Source organism: Hypomesus nipponensis, chromosome 7 (genome assembly GCF_054491055.1).
Source record: "Hypomesus nipponensis isolate SF chromosome 7, ASM5449105v1, whole genome shotgun sequence".
NCBI classification, from domain to species: Eukaryota; Metazoa; Chordata; class Actinopteri; order Osmeriformes; family Osmeridae; genus Hypomesus; species Hypomesus nipponensis.
The window spans coordinates 2,742,501-2,762,261 of NC_140367.1; the positions used below are offsets into that span (position 1 = coordinate 2,742,501).

At 45.7% G+C, this 19,761-nt stretch overlaps 2 protein-coding genes across 8 annotated transcripts in view; both read left to right on the forward strand.

The window, feature by feature from the left end:
• nrf1 (nuclear respiratory factor 1) overlaps nucleotides 1-2,947 on the forward strand; it is a 17,663-nt gene extending 14,716 nt beyond the window's left edge. For 3 of the 4 annotated variants that reach the window (XM_084701490.1, XM_084701492.1, XM_084701491.1), the window contains exon 12: nucleotides 2,575-2,947. In XM_084701490.1, the coding sequence (XP_084557616.1) occupies nucleotides 2,575-2,735 (161 nt within the window). In that variant the 3' untranslated portion in view covers nucleotides 2,736-2,947. The remainder of the gene's footprint in view (nucleotides 1-2,574) is intronic. The other variant, XR_014762446.1, reaches the window with a different exon arrangement.
• Nucleotides 2,948-4,590: 1,643 nt separating this feature from the next.
• On the forward strand, nucleotides 4,591-6,551 carry LOC146276324 (uncharacterized). Of its 4 annotated transcripts, none has more exons than XM_084701937.1 (4): nucleotides 4,591-5,040; nucleotides 5,122-5,899; nucleotides 6,253-6,310; nucleotides 6,391-6,551. In XM_084701937.1, the coding sequence occupies exons 2-4, from the start codon at nucleotides 5,180-5,182 to the stop codon at nucleotides 6,483-6,485; spliced, it is 873 nt and encodes a 290-aa protein (XP_084558063.1). In that variant the 5' UTR covers nucleotides 4,591-5,040; nucleotides 5,122-5,179; the 3' UTR covers nucleotides 6,486-6,551. The 4 variants fall into 4 exon arrangements, with proteins under 4 accessions (XP_084558063.1, XP_084558062.1, XP_084558061.1 ...); XM_084701936.1 differs by having other exon boundaries at nucleotides 4,591-4,820; nucleotides 4,899-5,899; XM_084701935.1 differs by having other exon boundaries at nucleotides 4,591-5,899.
• Nucleotides 6,552-19,761: the final 13,210 nt, after the last annotated feature.

Here is a 19,761-nt window from a genome sequence, read left to right on the forward strand (position 1 = left end):
AACACACACACACACACACACACACTAACACACACACACACACTAACACACACACACACTGACACACACACACTAACACACACACACACTGACACACACACACACACACACTAACACACACATACACTAACACACACACTGACACACACACTGACACACACAGATACACTGACACACCCTCAGACACACATACACACTGACACACCCTCACACACACACTCATTCATATTGACATTTAAGCACACACAAAGCAACACTTCTATCCACATGCTGTATTCATAGGATGACCAGGGCAGGAGTGAGGTGCATGTCTAAACACAAAAGCTGATTAGCCTGTATTTAGAGAAATGGACCTTGGGACCCCCCTCTCTCTCTACCCCTGCACCCCTAACCCGTCTTCTTAGTGTTTAGCCTCAATCTGGCGTTCATTCAAATCACTGTGTTTGTGCTGATCCAACGCTTTCTCTCTGAACGGAGAACGGTAGATTGGACCTTGTGTGGGTGTCTGTCGTCTATAATAATCACAATATGACAGTAGAAGATTATTTAAAATGTCACTTTTTTACTAAACATAGCTACTGTTTAAAATGCAATTTAGAGAGAGTGAGAATGTGTGGCTCATTGATGGTCCTGGTTCAGAGCATACAGTAGTTAAATTTCTCAATCTTGTTCAGAGTGAAGAAGTACCATTCGGTAGACAGTTAGGCATTGTAAAATCACAATCGGCATCAAGATGTGACTGACATAAACATAAACTTTTAACACCTGCCACATTCCACAGTGGTCACTGTTAAATGGTACTTGTCCAGCGACACTAAGTGATGACAACCTCTTCACCTGCCTCCCTGACCTGCTCCCATGAACCTGTTGACCTTACCTAAGCTCCCTGACGGTGAATGGGAGAGAGCTGGTTGAAGTGCGCAGGACTAAGCCCAGCTGATTGTCTAGATCTTGTAGATAGCTACCCAACATCCGAAGCACGCGTTATTCAGACACACACACCCCCGCCTGCAGCCGTTATTTGAAGTGTGCGGCTGATTGGCCAGTTGTTTGTCGCTACACACACACACGCACGCCCATCTGTCACGCTAATGGTGTGTGGGCTGTCCAACCGGCTACTTCACTCAGGAGCCTCCAGCCTCCTGCCTGGGCCTCTGACAGGCCGCTCCTCAGCCCTGCTCCACAATCACAACCAGCACAATTATCTCATTACGAACAACTTGAAGCTGTCACTTAGCTTAGCAAGGAGGCTGGGTTGGAGTCCACCTTACAGCTAAATGAAAGATTGGTTGGAAGAAAATAAAAAAAGATGATACAAGACGTAGGGAGGGGGCAGAGGGGCGGAGGAGTGATGTAGGATGTATAGAGGGCAGAGGAGTGATGTAGGATGTAGAGAGAGGGCGGAGGAGTGATGTAGGATGTAGAGAGAGAGCGGAGGAGTGATGTAGGATGTAGAGAGAGGGGCGGAGGAGTGATGTAGGATGTAAAGAGAGGGCAGAGGAGTGATGTAGGATGTAGAGAGAGGGCGGAGGAGTGATGTAGGATGTGGAGAGAGGGCAGAGGAGTGATGTAGGATTTAGAGAGAGGGCGGAGGAGTGATGTAGGATGTAGAGAGAGGGCGGAGGAGTGATGTAGGATGTGGAGAGAGGGCAGAGGAATGATGTAGGATGTAGAGAGAGGGCGGAGGAGTGATGTAGGATGTAGAGAGAGGGGCGGAGGAGTGATGTAGGATGTGGAGAGAGGGCGGAGGAGTGATGTAGGATGTGGAGAGAGGGCGGAGGAGTGATGTAGGATGTGGAGAGAGGGCAGAGGAGTGATGTAGGATGTAGAGAGAGGGCGGAGGAGTGATGTAGGATGTAGAGAGAGGGGCGGAGGAGTGATGTAGGATGTGGAGAGAGGGCGGAGGAGTGATGTAGGATGTGGAGAGAGGGCGGAGGAGTGATGTAGGATGTGGAGAGAGGGCGGAGGAGTGATGTAGGATGTGGAGAGAGGGCAGAGGAGTGATGTAGGATGTAGAGAGAGGGCGGAGGAGTGATGTAGGATGTGGAGAGAGGGCGGAGGAGTGATGTAGCGGACTCTCGATCCATCATCCCTAGCTTTGTCTCTGAGCTCCCTGTGCCGGTGACAGCTTGTGGGGCAGGGCAGAGCCCCACGTGACCACAGTTATAATCTCCACCCTCTCTCTCTCACACACACACACACAGCTGTGCAGGGAGAGCGGGTAGATTCAGGCTCAATTGGAGCATTGTTCCACAGACTCTAACATGGCTGCCGCATGCAGCACCGTCAGCCTGGCTGGGTCTGGCTCCCTGAATGGCCCCTCTCTCTCTCCACTCCCCCTGCAGAGGCTCCGCCCCCAACAGCAGCTAACCCTCAGCAGGGCAACAGTCACTTTTTCCGTCATATTTATATTTACGTTTACCTTCAGTCCAATTGTTTTCATATCCGAAGCATTGTTACACAGGATTTACTCTTTTTTTTTTGGTATCCAAAGCATTGTTATACATAGATTGTTGATCACATGACTCGACATTCCTTCCTACTGCATTGGGTAATGGTGTTCTCTCCCTGCAGGTCTTGTCCAGATCCCGGTTAGCATGTACCAGACTGTGGTCACCAGCCTCGCCCAGGGCAACCGGCCCGTCCAGGTTGCCATGGCGCCCGTCGCCACGCGCATCGACAACACAGTCACTCTTGACGGCCAGGCTGTGGAGGTCGTGACCCTGGAACAGTGACAATGACTCCTCCCCCCCTGCAGGTGTGTTGCAGCAGGAGGAGAGGGCACAAAATGGCCGCCACAGGGATTGCCAGTTTCCACACACCCAGCACTGTACAATGTAAAATATATTTTTAAATGTACATCTGCAGGGGAAATTAGAGCAATGAATTTATCATTAATGTGTTTACTATGTAAAGAGGATGTTGTTCTTTTTTGGGGGGGGGGGGAGAGGGTGGGGGGGGCGTGGGTTGTTAGGTCATTTCCTTTTGCCATTTAGCTGCTTTTTGATTAGCTTTGTGATGTTGACTATTGTGTTACAAGGGTTAGAGAGTACTTTGTATTTATTTTCTTTACACTTAAACCTTTTAGCAAATAAAGATGAACCAAAAACACCAGAGGTATCCACCACCTGTTCACCACCTGTTAAGTACTTACCACTGTCTTGTTGATTAGATTTTCGGTACTATAAGTCCAAGATTGCGAGCATGTTTTGTTTTCCTATCCTTTATCCTTAGACTGCAGTTACCAACTCTGTGCCATATTGATAGTACACTATTTGCTCCGTCGTCATAGACCTCGTATGCAAATCAGAGGGTGCCAGAACTGTCCTTCTGTGTAGATGCATCACTGCTGTATCTTAAGTGCTTCTCCTGTGTTGGACGACCAAGGACATCTCCCCCATGTGACATCTCTCCCCCCCAGAAGCGACTCTCTGAAATATTCCTCTGAAATATGTGTCCTGTTCTGTGGTGTGTCCCAGTCCTTTTGAACTGTACTTCAAACTTACACTGGGATTTGTGAACAAACTCATGATATATAGTAAGTTTTTTTTTTTTTTTTTGCAATTGATTGCATTTGCAGTGTATAAAGCAAGCAGCCATTTTGACACCAGATCATATCACTGATTCGTTCCCAATGCATGACTCAGTAGCACTCGCCAGAGTATTTTTTAAACTGGACTCTTTTTGAAGTCAGTTGTGGTACTGGGTTTGTAAATTTGGGGTGGGGAGCATACTTGATATTTGTATTTATGTGGAACAAAATCTAATCTTAAGATCTTTTTGCAGTTTGCAGAAAATTCTCACACATTACAGTTGTAATTATGACACAATGGTTCAATATGCCAGAAGTTTAAAACACTCCAGACGTCCATGTTTAAAGTCCAATAAAGTGTCCACTGTTCCCCTGTCAAATGGCTTTTGTTGTCAACATTTCTTATAGGATCAGTTCAAGAAATAGAATTATATTCACTACAAACATCACATCTAGTCAAAATATCGATATATATCGAAATATCGATGTGCTGTAGTTGCCCTTCCATGGAAACTCATTGACCTCTACAACCCTCCGTACAATCGTACCTTCCCCCTCCCAGCCTGCCGTGACGGACAGGGACCGAGTTACATCATAATCTGTGAGACCTCCCCCGGGTTTAAAACCTTGGATTTGGTAGCTGAGGCCTTCTGCTGCTGCCGCGGGGAGAGAGAGAGAGAAATATTCGGCCCCCTAATCCGTCAAGCGTCACCGCATATCCCACTCTGCCTCCCAGATTACAGTGGAAACAGGATACAATCTCGTGGATAAAAATAACGTTGTGACTTTGCACAACATGTACATTATTTAGTTATGTATATCGGGATAATGTTTGTGTGTGTGTGTGTGTGTGTAAGGAGGGAAAGGGGTGAAAGAGCATGTGAGTGATGGGTGTCGTAGTTTAGCTGTCCCTCAGCTGCCGGTAGTGGCTTCCTGGGAGTGCGACGTGCGCCTGCGTCAGTCGGTCGCTGTGGTTTAAAGCCTCATTAGCCTGCTTTGTGGGGAAAAGCTTTGCCCTTGCTATCTTCCCCTCTGTCTTTCAACACAAACAAGCTACCACTCGCAAAAAAATACCTGAACAATACTTACATTAATAGTGTGCCATCTACACACTTAATACGGAGGTTATGATAATTTTGACGACAGAGTTTCATTATCATTTATATTATTCTTATCGTTAATACACTGTGATCTCATCCCCATTTCGTTATCAATCCTTTATATTTTCTTGTCGTATTCTAGATCGATACTTCAGTAGCGGTCAACGTCTTGGGCTCTTGTCTAACAGGTAATTAAATCTTCTGTCGACCTGATTATCGAGGACCATAAGGTGGAGATTCTTGTGCTCAATCCACTCTACTCGTAGAGGCGGAGCAGCGTCAGAGAAACCCAGGACTCACACTATGGTGATCCAGGTACCATCGAGTTGGATCACCAGGAAGAGCTGACAGACCTCCCCAAAACTATGTTGGCTTCTTTTCCCCCCTCAACGTCCAAGACCAGAAGGTGTAGGTAGCGCAGGTTCACGCCAGCAAGGGGATCCATGTGTTTGTTAAGTAGGACAGGTCTTTAATCCTTGCTCCCTCCAGAGCCCCCCTGGCCCCAGAGGAGCAGGGCCTTCAGGAGGAAACCAGGCCTCACGCTGCGATGGTTGTCCAGGATACCTTCCACCTAGTCTCGAGGGAGCCGGCGCTGGAAATCCAGGCCCCGAGCAGAGCTCCTCAGGCCCTGATGGAAGAGCTTCTTCTGAGGACTGCTCAGGCCCACACAGCCCGAGTCATCCAGGCTTCCATCCTCCAGACCATCAAGGAGCTCCAGCCTGGCGTTAGCCACGCCTGTGGGGACACTGAGGAAGTGCTCCTCCTGGAGGCGGCTCTGGAACACACCGCCAAGGTCATCCTGGTCGCCGTGGACGTCCTCGTCAAGGAAACGAAACTTCTGACCCTTGACCCCGAGGGTGTAAGCAAGGAGCTTATATTAGAGGCAGCGCGAGTCCACACCGCTAAAGTGATTCGGCTGTCTGTCATTCAGGTCACCAGACAGAGGAACCTTTTGACCCTTGCACTTCCCAGCGCCCCCCTGAAGGCAGAGGACACCAGGGACTCTGATATCCTACCCCAGACCGCTGCCTCTAAAGACACGACGTCAGATCGCCAGCTACGAGCCACGGCTCAGGAGCTTGTCGAAAACATCATTAAGTGTTCCAGAGAGCTGATCCTGGAGGAGATTGAGAGTGCCATAACAGATAAGCTTGATCAGAGACAGGCTCAGGAGTTGACCCAGGTTCACCTGAAAACCAAGCCTGACATTCCTGCCAGGAAGACGTTGAGGACAAGCCCGGCGCTTCCTCTTCAGCAGCTCCCAGTGGTGAGATACAGCCTCCTAGTTAGGTCACATTCTCTGAATCGTCGACGTGCTCACGGTTCACAATACGCCGATCCTTTCTCAAACTGTCACTCAAGCTGGGTTGTCGTAGCGATAAGAAAATCGGAGGTAAATTACAGTGGTTATCTCGGCGTGACATCATTGATAGTCCACGATACGTCTGTCTTTCCATCGTCCCCCACTCTCTTCACCTTTTCCTCATACAACTACATGCAACATAAATAAATCATTTACTTTGGTTCGTTATATTTTTATAGGGTCAGGAAAAATAATATCATATTTTGTTATTTCTTACTGTGTTCTGGTCTGTTTGAATTTGATTTACATTTTTACAGTCACAGACCACAGATCAGATGTCCGGCCTGTGTTGCGGAGTCAGGAAGCTGCACAGTGGTGAGTACTGGCTTGATGACTCACATTTAGAAGAAGAGTAGAAGAAGAATATCTGTCATCCCTGTTTGTTTTCTTTTCAGTAGGTGAACGGAACAAGACAAAGGGGATACAAGGAATCCTCTGGAAAGCTAAAAACCTCTTCACCTGTTCATCCCGTCTCCCCAAGGAGGACTAGCCCCACACAAACACACCGACGCTTGCTCTTCAAGACACAGTTTTATTCAACATTTCATAAATAATAAAGTGCTTTGAAACAAATTACACGTGTGATTTATTGGAATTTTTTATAGATTCAAATCACATTAAAATCCATCAAAAGTAGGAAGTCATTCTTCAGATTCCTTTTTATAGCTATATAAAACCTCAAACCTGAATATTAACGGAATAACACACAATACTGACCCACGCATTCTATATGCTCCCAAATTCCCTACAGCACCTTGTATTAACTCGTCCATTCCCAAATGGTCAGATGAAAGGGCCAGGGATAGTGGTGCTGTAAGCCGGTCGGTGAAGTAGTAGAGATGTAATCAGCTAATGGCTGCCAGCAGGGTCTGCTTGGCAGATGGGTGGACCCATGCGGATATGAGGACTCAGGGGTGTGACTTGAGCTGGAAGTCTAGAGTTCAGGGGGCTCCTGTAGGAACATATCAGCCCTCGGTGCTAATCCTGGTTCACACTCTGGGCTTTACGCTAGCTCCACGGCACTGTATGTACTGCCCCTCCCTACAGATCTAACTAGGGTTTGTGGCGGTAGCCTCAAGAAATTACTGAGTCATGTAGAATCTATAATGTTGCCCTCAACAGGAATCATCTAACCTGTTCTTATCACCATTAGCATCTCTCCGTCTCTCTCTCCTCCTCAGCCTCACATTAAAACACTCCAAAGATTGATCCAAAATGGGGACTGCAGAGTGGATGCCGTGAAGCAGTGGGTCTGGGTTGAGAGCCAAAATGTCTGCCCCGAGGGCTGGTGTTGAGTAGTGGGAGGATCACTGGGAGTCTGAGAGCCAGCGGTATTGATTCTGCCTGACCAAGAGACACGGCTCAGACCAGGCCCCGGATCCACAGGGGGGGAGGAGGGCGAGGGGGGGGAGAGGGGGGGAGGAGGGCGAGGGGGGGGGGGGAGAGGGGGAGGGGGGGTGGAGGAGGGCGAGGGGGGGAGGAGGGCGAGGGGGGGGCGAGGGGGGGAGGGAGGAGGAGGGGGAGGGGGGAGGAGGAAGAGAGGGGGAGGGTCGTTCTTGTTGCCTGGAGTCGTGCAGGCAGACTAGAGCAGAGCTTTAATCTCCACTAATCGTTTCTTAATACGCGCATCGCCGGCCCCCACACCCACCCACTCCATCCCAGGAGATAATCTCCAGTCCCTGGTCCCAGCATCGAGGACTTGATGGCGGGATAGAAACGCGTGCAGCCTTGCCCTCCGACACAGAAAGACCCAGGGACAGGACCATGAGTGCAGCTGTATAGGGACCAATAGGGAAGTCCCACAGACATTATGAAGGATTGTAGCAAAACGTGTTTACATAAGTATAGAGTTTCTGTGTGCTTAAGAGTCCAGTAGTTGATTATCCCTGAGAGCCATTAGCTTTGGGTAGTCGGTAGTCCTCTGCCCTGCCTTCCCTAGCTCACACCTCTGTCCATGTCTACACCTGACACTGCGTAAGAATGATGGGTCCTTCTAATCTCATTTCACTAATGCCCCAGCCTGCATTAATGCACAGGCAGAGCTGTCTCAGCCAGGATCCACCATCCCAGAGAACCACCACTCACCAGCAAGGTCTGTGAGAGAGACATTAGGATAGGCTGTGTGTGTGTGTGTGTGTGTGTGTGTGCGTTTGTGTGCGTGGAGGGGGAAGAGGAAAGAGAGAGAAGGGGGGTAGGATGAAAAATGTGGTGTAACCTGAGATGTACATCCCATCTGGAGAAGGCCCTGCTTTGACATGGGCTATCCCACAATGCACTTTGCTGCAGAGACGATCGTTAGAGAAGTCTGAGACAATGGATCAGCCTTTTGAATACGTTTATTTGCATTTTAAAGAGAGACAATGTATTGCAACAATTTTTTTTTTACAGAACATACAGCATTACTGTAAATCATAGCCAACAGGTGTACACACACAAAGCGAGTATCCTTTCCACGAGAAACAATCACATTCTTACAATAAACAACATAAAACACTTACACGTTTTGTGCTACAAAGAGTGCATGTCATCGATGCCTGTTATGTTCTGCAACATGAGACAGGAAGAATAAAGCAAATCTGATTCAACAGCCTGTCTGTCTAGCAGTAGAACAGGATACTTAGCCGGCCTCTTTTTGTCGAGGCTGACGCTCTGCTGCCCGAAATCGCAACATTTCCGTTTTTATTTTCTATTTTATCTGGCCTCGAGACACGACAGGAAATCCATCTCAGTGCAGATCGGACATATCAAATACACACCTTGGGCCACACAAGCGACAATACCATCATATTAGCCCGACACTGAAGTGCACAGTACAACATGGGATTTATACACAGGCAGATAAAGTCGTTTTAATCCCAAGATCCCCCTGTCACCCACATAACGGCCCCTGACCCAGTTAAACTGAGCTGAGCAAGGGCCGATCTCTCTGCACATGGACGGCCCGCTGCAACCAACCAAATCACTCTTGTGAAAAAGACTCCAGACCCTGAACTCCCATACTCCACCCTTTTCCCCAAAGCAGGTTTTGGAAAGGGAAGGAGAAAAGCTGCATTGAAAGAAGAGAGTAAGGTGACACCACACAGTTAGCTAATTATGCCCGTGATAGGAACGAAGAGAGGTACCCCCTCTTGGCTGGCAGAAGGCTGAAGAGGGGCTCTTTATTCTGGGAGCTTACATAACACTGGGCCTCCTCTTCTGTGCCGACTCCTGTTCCAGACGTGCACTAGCACACCCGACTTGTCGAATCAGAGTTGACGAGAGGTTGACAGTGAAGAAACCTGTCAAAACTGAGACTTTTCCCAAAAAGACACACCCCGTCACAGCGATCAACTTACTCTAGACGATATCTTAAGTGTGCCGTCCTGGTTTATTTTTGACACATCATCACGCTTTCCTTGCTTTCCTTGCCCGTGTCATTTGAGCTGTGAGACCGGGGTGCGCAGGGGAGGAACACTAAGTTTCACCCCGCCCTGCAACGCCAACAGCCACTCACTCGTGGAAGAATCTCCCTACACTAGACAAGTTTCACCTCCAGGTCCACTGGAGAAAGACATGAAGGCAGAGTCGGTGGTGAATCCCGAGGGCGGAGATGTCCTCTCCGGTCCCTTCCTGGTCATGGGCCGAGCTCTCCGGCAGTAGTTGGCAAGTCTAGAACCACCGGATCCATCTACCTCACCAGTGTGAGTTCTACCATTGCCAAACACCGCCGAAGAGCTGCCTTGGTACTTCATACTCGCGCCGAAAACCGCGAGCAGCTGTCTTGATGTGGATGGTGATTGGTACTAACTAGTATCCGATGACTAGTTCTATTGATTAGCACAAGTACATAAGGAAATCCCATTTCTTCTACAACGGTTTGTCACATGGGAGGTGACCTCTGGCAATGGTAGGCTTCCCTCAAAGACGTCGCTGGAAAGATAGACACAACCACCATCAGGCCATTTTCAGAATCCACTGAGGATGTCTGCTATATCTGATCATGAGTTATCGGTTGTTTCTTTCAACCGTGCCTTTGTCTGCATCCTCCTTGTATGAGCTGTCGTCCTTCAGAGGAATGGAGTCTTGAGTCACAGCACAGTTGCACTCAGCAGCATATCTTTACAAAGTGGTCCACGTCCATCCAATCATCCCCTACAATCAGATAATGAGGTTCAGATTACATTGTGCGGACAACAACTGAAAATTGAAAATGATCTAATGAGTGCATGAAGACAGGGAATCATTAGTGTCAAGCTGTCGGTTTCCAAGACAAGTCAACCTGGTAATGCAGAGTTAGTTATGTTGAAGTCCAGATGCAAGTCTTTCATGTCCTATATTGGCACTACACATAATTGCTCAAAGTATATATACAGAAGCAAAAATGTGCTAGTGCCAAAATAGGCCAAGAAGAGGACAATCCCAAGGCAAGTTGTGAGCTTGAGAGAATCCCAGAGACTAGAGTCTCCAGCCCAGTCGAACCCCACCAAACATCCCACAACAAGCTCTCATGCAGCCGGGGCCAAGGCAGTGTGGAGCCCCCCCCCCCCCCAGCCAGAGAGCTGGGCGGAGAGACGTTAGACGTGGTGGATGGGCGTCATCCAGTGGTTCTTTCTCTGCTCTGTTTATGGCCCTATGGTAATTCACTGATAGTGTGCTTTCACAGTGAATTCTACCAGTGCCATACACAGAACAGGAGTCGTCATCACCCAAGCACAGAAGGCAGCTCACCAGACAGAGAGAGTTTGTTAGCCAGTTATCCCAGCAGAAGCTAAAATGACACCAGAGACCGCACCATTTGGAGGAGAGAGAGGTAGGCTATTCCCTGGAGGAGGGGAGGGGTGGTTGGGGTGAGAAGAGGATGAGAGTTGAGAGGCATGCATGATTAGATAGAAGCAAAGTGAGGGCACAGGGGTTTTCAGGACATGGTCGGTGTGGTGCGGTGTGCCTCAGCAGAGGACTGATGAGGGTGGAGGAATAGTGACTAGGCTGCTAGGAGATGGGGAACAGAAGATCCTGTAAGTCTGCTTCCTGGGAATGAACACATCACTTAATTCCTGCCCACTAATACCTCACCTGATCTGCTATTTTTCGATTTCCGAGAAAGGAAAGGGTGGGGTTAGCAATTGGGCTGTACCTGGTTTGTGGCGTTTCTTGTGGTAGAGAGACAAAGGAAATAAGGCCCTTTGTGACCCTTTTGGCTCGACTGTCATAAAATGGACTTGAATTTGGATTCAGTTTGTCAGGATAACTTCACTCTGGTAGATGATGCCAGAATACAAACTGCTCTAGGCCTTCTGAGCCAGACATGTTGTCAGTGCTATTAACACCCCCCAGTTTAACATTTTCATTAGATTTAGGTGATTTGTTTTGAGTTTTAATATATTTGGCAGCTCACAAAATATACAAACGATTTCACAAGGTCTCGTTACACAATTTAAAAAAACGACCAAACTGACCTTCAATACATAAGTAAACTGATGGCAACCATTCTAATCTACGACCCTAATCACCATACAGCCTTAATGGCCATCATCATGCCATCATTTTACCCATGATGCTCTCCTGCTGAGGACACGCCTCCGTGTGTCAGATATTTCCGGACCCCCACTGTCATCTGCTGACACTGTTCACCTCTGAGTTGACTTCTTAACAGGCTCCTCTGAGCTGGTTACCCATGGTCACATCAGCACATCCATGCTCCACACCCACATCAATGCTCCACACCCAGGGATGACAGGAGCAGGGTGGGTGTGTACCCCACGAGCCGCACAGCAGCTTACTTAGAGCCTTCTCAGGATCTGATTGTTCTACCCAGCAGCCAAGATTTGGCTCTCTTAATCTTTGCAGATTAAACGAAAAAGAAAAAAATATATACATATTGCGGACATGCACAAGAGGATTTTAGTTTCGTCCTGCCCAAATTCAACTGTAGGACTGAATCCTTGCTGTGATTGCGTCAGCTAGCACACACTAGACCAACCCCATGGAAAGACAAACACAAACAGTGCCGACTCCATAGTTCCATCCTGCTATATGGAAAATGGGTTTCTATCCCTTGAGCATAGACCATACGATACAGTCAACATGCAGCCCGTTGAGACATTTAAAAGCGAGGTATTAATCCTCTGCTAAATGTCCTCATGAACGTGTAACCCATACCGTTGTTCAATGTGACTCTTTTGCAAGCTTATTGCATTCTGCAGCACTCTGCCCAATTACAGCTGAGACTAGAAGCAAGCATCTGAGTTTGACTGCTGGGGTTTCAAAGATTCAAAACCCTTTTTTTTCACTCTCCTGAAACTAAACATGGCTGCCACACCGTGTGGCTATTTGACGACTTCAACAAGGTGACTTTAACCGCAGACAGTTGTGTCCTCTAAACGTGACAGAAACCAGAAACACCAGGCATAAAATCACTCACAAAGCAGTGTGCTCCAACATATAGCCTCTCATCCACTAATACACCTTGATTCTCTTCCTCAGCAAGCCTAGTGGCTGAATCCCAATCAGTGTGAGTCCTCTTGGTCATCTCCTGGTCTGCTCTACCATGCCCCAGACAGCCACACCCTGCTGGGCCCGAGTCAAGCCATTAGCTCTCTCACCCTGGGCCCTGCAGTGAATGGGGATTCCATTGATTCCAGCGATCAAACCATGTTCTAAGTGATTCTTCAGAAGCCCAAATGGCTGCCAGAACAAGACTCCTGTTGCCATTTCCTGGAGGAATCAATAAGCACTAAAAAGCCAAGTTGAAAAAAGACAGGATCCTTTCAGGTTTGTCTGTCTTGTTTTTCCCCCCACCAATGATTAAAGAAGGAATCGGCTGGAGATATTGGCTATGCGTCATTGTTTAGTCAATGCAGATCCAACCTTTCTGTGAAAAGATTCCAGTATATTGGGCATCTAGTCTGAAACTAATTCATGCAAAACAATAAAAATCTGACTAGAACCACTGTTAAACATATCAATCTTTGATAAGAATCCAGTTAACAGTACATATGTAGATCTTAAGCAATATGTAACTGACTAATGTGATCTGATTATCTGCGTAGTGGACATATGAAGACCTAATGAAAACATAACTGCCTAAAACAAAGACAAGCATCTTCCTCAAAATGCCTGAATCAATGATGAAATTAACAAATAACATTATGACAAAAATGATTATGATTACATCCAAGCAACATTCAATGATTATAAAACGACTTAATCCAGATTATAAAATGCATATTTGATTACATATTTGTTTTAAATGTTTTCAATAATGTATTTTTCAATCTACGTTTGAATTAATACGTTTGGAAACGATCCATTACTCTTTATGACACTTACAGTCATATAAAAATAATTTCAACCCAAGTTCTATTATTCATGGTAAATGTAGGCCTATAGTAATTAAGTGAGACGGAATGTAACTTGTATGAAGGTGATGGCTTGCGTGCATTGTCTGTACCAGGAGTATATTCTGGTCAGCCTTCGTTAATTTAACCCCAATGACAGCGGCAAAGCCTTTTTGTTAATCGCATTTGTCTGATTACGGAGTCTACAAGTCTTCCCAGTTCGGTTATTTTAGGAGCGATTTGGCAAGACGCGCCATGGTCTCCTTCCTTGGACACGATATGTTGAGGCAGTCAGTTCAAAAGAGATTAGGTTACCGATTTGATGCATACACCTATTGTTTATGATACGTAACAATTCTAAATTCAAATGAGGCCTAAAACATTATAAGGGGCAGTTGCACAAAATAATTGCTCCCTATTCCGTGGAATAAATCTGTTTGATTAAAATTGTTGGAGTTACGTTTAGATAAACGATTCATGCAATTACATTGAATCTCCTATCAAATATAAATATGAAGAAATATCAATAGCATCACTCCACACAATATGTAAAACAAGAACGCTTATAAACATACAGGTGCTTGTTTCTAGAGGACGGCAAATACACCTGTTCTTTCAAAGCTATGTGGCTGTCAATCACCCATGTAGTAAATAGGCGTATTTGCGTTGAGTATTAAATTACACTGTTCGTTTAATATTCTAGATACTATACTGTACATTTTATAGCGCACTTGTAAAACATTTAAAAAAGAAGCATTATATTTTTTATTTCGTTCTAGTGGTAACATAACGCTATTATACGGATTAGTCGATAGACTGAATCGAAACCTGGTCTACAACATTGCATAAAAACAAATAATAGCCTATGAAACCACATCATGAACTATGAATATTAAAAGTGAAAACTTTTCCACAAACCTATGATCGAACCAATTGCCTATTAAAAAAAACAGTTGGGTGCCTAAATATCCTACCTTCTCTGGACCCAGTGAGTTTGAACCATTTGAAAAATAATATCCTGCGGTTACATCTAGGCACAAAACAAATAAACTAGCCTACGTTAATCCAAAATGATTGAAAATTATACGCAAAAAACAGGCTACATCATCGTCTACTCTGTCCAAGGGCCGCGTGCCTCTTCCTCCGAGATCAAGAGCTAACTGAAATAGAATGCAGTGGAGTCTGCTCGAGGATATGCTCGCAATGTCAGGATCACGTTTATCATAATCAACGGAAAACCGTTCGCACCGTTTCATTCAACAAGCAAAACTACATTCGAAGCCTCCTCGAGCCCTTATCCTCAACTAAAGAATTACAATGGAACAAAGAAATCCAAGCGGCGTAGTTAACTTCCTGAGTATCAAATATCAAATTCAGCCCCTCTCCCCTGCGTACTCTTTTACCTGAGAAAAAGGCTGAGCACGCGGCGCTGTGGCGACTCCAGGTGTGCGAGCCTCCTGTTGGCTCCGTTTTCCACCGTCTATTCCGGGCGCAGCTATCGTCTCTGCTTCTGCCCCCAAGCTGCTCTCCTTGTTTGGGCTGCGAGAGCAAGGATTTGCCAATGGAAAAGATAATTAGTTTGTAAGCATCTTACCCTTGTACCAAAGGAATAATCCAACCCACCTCTGTCTCGCGTATTTTGCGATGTCACTGCCTCAGGTGGGGTTTTTTCTTTTAAGGTGGAGCTCGCGGGAGGCAAGGCAACGATAAAAGTGCCTAGATGTTGGCTTTAGGGCTATAGCAGTCTAAAGAGATGCGGATTGGTTGTTGACCGGATTAAACGCTTTCATGGCGAATTATTTGGTCCACCTTCTCTTTATTGATGGCATGAACTATAGGCTAAGGTCCACGTCCCCCCAAAACATACTAGTCAAGGTAACCATGTTGGAGATAGATTTGTAAAGATTGCTATAATTTCCTTTACAAATAATATGTTGTGCTTTAAAAAAAAAGAGCCTATACATTCACGCAATGCGGACATTTACAGTGTCAATTTATCACCGAGGAAAATAGCTCAATAATTTCAGCGCTATCGCCAGAAAGAAAGTGAAACATTTGACTATAGCCCATTTCCTTTTCTTGGATTTTTTGTGTGACTTCAAAAAAAACATTTTTATGTAACTACATGCAGGAAAGCAGCCTAAATATTGTGTCCGCGGGACTTTAAGACAGGTGTTTACCTGTAGTACCAGTAGACAATAGAGGGTCTGTCTCGAGGACTATAGGAACAGAAGAGGGGAAATGGTAGACTTTCTTAACCGCGCGGGCAGACATGGCCTGCTTGGAAAAAAGCAACTCTGAGTCGACATGGTTTAAATAGTTCTGTTTTCTTTCTGTTACGTTAATTTCCGTTTACAGCATTATGCATTCTTGGCACTTTTAAAACATTTAACACTTCTCTAATTTCATTAATTGCATATTATAAAAAAAAAGCAATGGCGAATTCACTCTAAATGAATGCCAGATTTTACGCACGAGCTGTGACCGTGCATGCGGCCTCACTACGCCATGCGGCAAGCTGATAGTGGCAATCATGGGGGTAGGCGAGTACTGCATTTTCCGAAATTAAGCCTGGGACACAGAGACAATTGCGGAATCTTACCAGCCCCCACTCGAGGATTAGATTTAGTCGGCTGTCATAGTGTTGAGCCTGCAGTTCTTGGGTTGAATTGCTGCAGGATCAAATGACCCTGTCCAGATGGCCAATGATTATCAAGAACAGAGGAAAAAATACTGCATTTCATATGAACAGTCTGTGGCCCTGCCTAATATGTGGAGTATGTCCAGTATAGCCCTTCCTCTCATAGTTATAGATTTTACTGAGTCCACAAAACATCTAGTGTAGCCTATGGCTTAAATCAAAATAAAATATCATCAGGTAAACTATTTGGAAGAAAGGTTATATTTTATTTTCAATTATTCGTTATTAGCTTTAGACCTAGCAGACCGATTGCATCAACAAAACCATCAGTAAACCATACAACCTGAGATGGGATGGGAGCCCACGCGGCTGGTAGTCAACCCTTCGATGTAGGTGTCACTCCTCGTCGTCCAAGCAACGGTCACGCTTAACGTTTTACGCAAGGACTCACTGCGGCCTACGGTGAGGCAAAGTGAACCAGTAAAGGATGACATGTGCAATGGTGGAAGGATGCCTAATATATGGAGGTCAATTCTACCCATACTCCTCTCCGGCGGTTCGCTTGAGTCTATATACCTGCTGTTGATAATTAGACAGATAGCGGTGTGGAGAAAAAAAAAGTCCAATATTTTCTAGTGAACCGACTGGCGTTAGTGTTGCGGGTTTGGTTACATCCTTTCAAACTCAATAGCGACAGTGAAATCTATCCTTGGTGACACATCATCACCGTCAGCTTTGTGACCTCAAGGACGGCCTAGACCATCCTTGCACACTCCTCTCCAAACCGCATACTTTGTTTCCACCTGGAAAACCTGTAACTTTAGCTACGGATCATCTGTGTGTGAGACGGACCGTATAGAAGACGAGAAGGGCCGATTAATTTTTAAAATACTAATTTAGTTCTACTCATTCCCAGTTCCAGATGACTTTGTGGGCCCAGCCCATGTACCACCTGCCAGGAAAATAGGCTATCGAATGTACAGAGCGCTCTTGTGGCATTACATGTATTTTTTAGGGACTATAGGCTACACGATAGGGGCACTCACTGAAATAATAATGCGCAATAATTAGCAGACTCGAAATGCTAAATTCTGTATTTTTTTGTTTATTGAAGGTCACGGTCATCTAAAGATAACAAAGTGCTTTTAGGATTAACGTTTTGACCTCACATCAACATAACTATTCCGTTTAATAAATAGGATTGTATGATAAAACCAAAATCCAAAACTAGCCTACATTTGGGGTTAAGGTTATTCATAATATAGGCCTATATATAAAAATAAAAAAACGCGCTGATGACTTGCAGGTTAGCTTACAGTTTAGTATATCACATGTGGTGACCATATTGTCAATATTCCTTTGAAAATCTCACGCATTTTCAGAGCTAATAATCCAGATTAACGAATTAGAACTGGACGTTAGCGCCTGGTTGATAAATTATCAATAAAAATACGCAAACCCATACGGAACTGACAGACCACACAAAAAAATATCATAAATGAGTATTATTTTAATATTATCAGTCTACTTCGGCAAAGAAAATTCGTTTTTGTGTCATTTATCTATATCCCAAGAGAGGAATATAGATAAAACATTAAACAGACAGGCTAGTGAATTCGTATAAAACATGAACTATCTATCTATAGGTAGGTAGACAGATACACTTTAATAGCCCTTTAATTTATTTAGCTCTGGCATTTTTAGATTTAGGCCTACATCTCGATCAGAGACCGTAACTTTATTCTCTTAATAATTTTAGAAGACCGTTCTAATTATTTATGTTTTCACACCAATGAAACCCCCTCCATCCCCTCTCCCCAAAAGTAAATTGCTAACGGTCTGCACGTCAAAGCAGCCGGGTCAAAGCACAGACAAAGGTACCGTCACAAGTCAATGAATCCAAAATATTAACAAAAAATGATGAAATAATGAAAAAAGCTACATAGAGCATCTAAGAAAGTATGATTTTGAATTGTTAAGTGTAAGGATATATTTAAATGTTTAAGTTTGAAAGCCGACCATGGAGGTAGCTGTGTTTTTCTGCACCACCATAACAGCTATGTTTGGTACATCAAATAGACACCCCAGCTTCCGGGCTGACCGCTCCAGTAAGATGTTACAGTACCTGGGAGGTCCTGTTTATCAGGGGACCATGCATCTATTAGTAGAGACCTGGGTTCATCCTGCTGCAGGCCCCACAGTTTCACTGTAACAGAGCCTGCAACATGAGACCATCCACTGTCTGTCACTCTAGTCTCCCTTGAAACACTACCAAAAAGCTGCCATCTTGCCTATCTTTAACATATTCCGCCAGTTGCCAGAAGGATGGCGTTTCATCCTGGATAACAAGCATCCATCACGTTAACTGTCACACTAATGAAATGACCAGTTTAATCGTTTTAATTCCTCTAGAATTCCTGTTGACAACAATCGTAACCTGCCTTCTTTATCAGTTGCATTAGCTAATCTATGCTGAGATGCTGCAGTATGCAAGCAGTCAAACACACACCCGGTTTGAAACCACTGAGGATTTCAGCCCTTACAGGGTGGTACGTTCGTATCCATCTTTCACAAATACAGAAAGAGAGGAAGTCAACATATATGGCCCATCAGCAGCTTAAGACCACTGCGGCATTCTGGGATTTCAGATTCCAATCCATACCCTCATCGCAGCATCTTAGAGACAGAGAGACTGCATGACCAGTCCTTGGCAGTTCACATGGACAGTCTTGACATGTTGAGGATGATTAGGACTTTTCTAACAGCTATTTATTTTGTGTTTATTGGTAAAATAGTGAATTTTCTGTGGATGAATCTAAACTTATTGAGTTTCAAAAATAAATAAAAAATACAATAGAAATTCTTTGAATTTGACTGGAATAAAATACACCTTTACTGTGGAGACTTCAGTCTTCTTAACACAGGGTAGGTGTTGCACCACCCACCCGTTGTGGAGTCTGGGGTTTTTGTGATGATTTAAAAACACCAGAGTCACAGCTCTCCCGTGTCCAATCAGAGCTCCGATGCGGGACTTTGGCATCACGTCATGAAGGCCCACAGGTCTCCAGACCAACGCACTGCGGATAAAACAGTTCTAAATATTTCATTGAGGAGCTCGGGTTGCAGACGCCCTGGAGGTCAGGACAGTCGAGAGGCAGACGCCCCTGCCTCGCCCCGCCTCGCCCCACCTCGCCCCCTGCTCTGTAGCTGCAGGGAGAGGCCGGGGGGAGGACGCTTGGGGAAAAGGATGAAGGGAGGCTTGTGGGCAAGGGGGAGGCTAGAGAGAGAGGCTTGGGTGTGTTGGGGGCGGTTCTGTTTTTCAGCAGTGGAGAGGCAGACTGACTCTATAGCTACACAGACACCAGAGACAGTTCCTATCGGTGATGGGACGTGGAAATCGCGTGCCTGTGTGTGAATCCCCAGACCACTTACACCATATTCCGATATGTGTGCCCTGTAATCCGCTCTGCACGCCGGGTGCGTTGGTAGACGCTTCAACCTCCGACATTCCTCCTGATGTTGAAGCCCCTGGAGGGATGCACAGTTAGGGACATGCTGAGGCTTGTGGGCCGGGAGAGAGTTGGCTACAGAACCAGGCTGATGTTCAGAGAGAAGGATGAAGATGAAATGACAGTCAGGAGAAAGAAAGAGCATGGGTTCAACAGGGGAGGAGAGAGATGGAGGGAGGGAGGGAGTGAGTGAGGGAGGAAAGAGGGAGGGAGAGAGAGGGAGGAAAGAGGGAGGAAAGAGGGAGGAAAGAGGGAGGAAAAAGGGAGGAAAAAGGGAGGGAAGGATCATGTGTCCTATGT

Bases quoted from the DNA above. Each gene is read 5' to 3' on its own strand.
- LOC146276324 (XM_084701935.1), top strand. From the start codon at position 5,180: ATGGTTGTCCAGGATACCTTCCACCTAGTCTCGAGGGAGCCGGCGCTG. The intron at 5,900-6,252 runs GTGAGATACAGC...ACATTTTTACAG, and splicing joins CTCTTCAGCAGCTCCCAGTG to TCACAGACCACAGATCAGAT. The intron at 6,311-6,390 runs GTGAGTACTGGC...TTTTCTTTTCAG, and splicing joins AGTCAGGAAGCTGCACAGTG to TAGGTGAACGGAACAAGACA.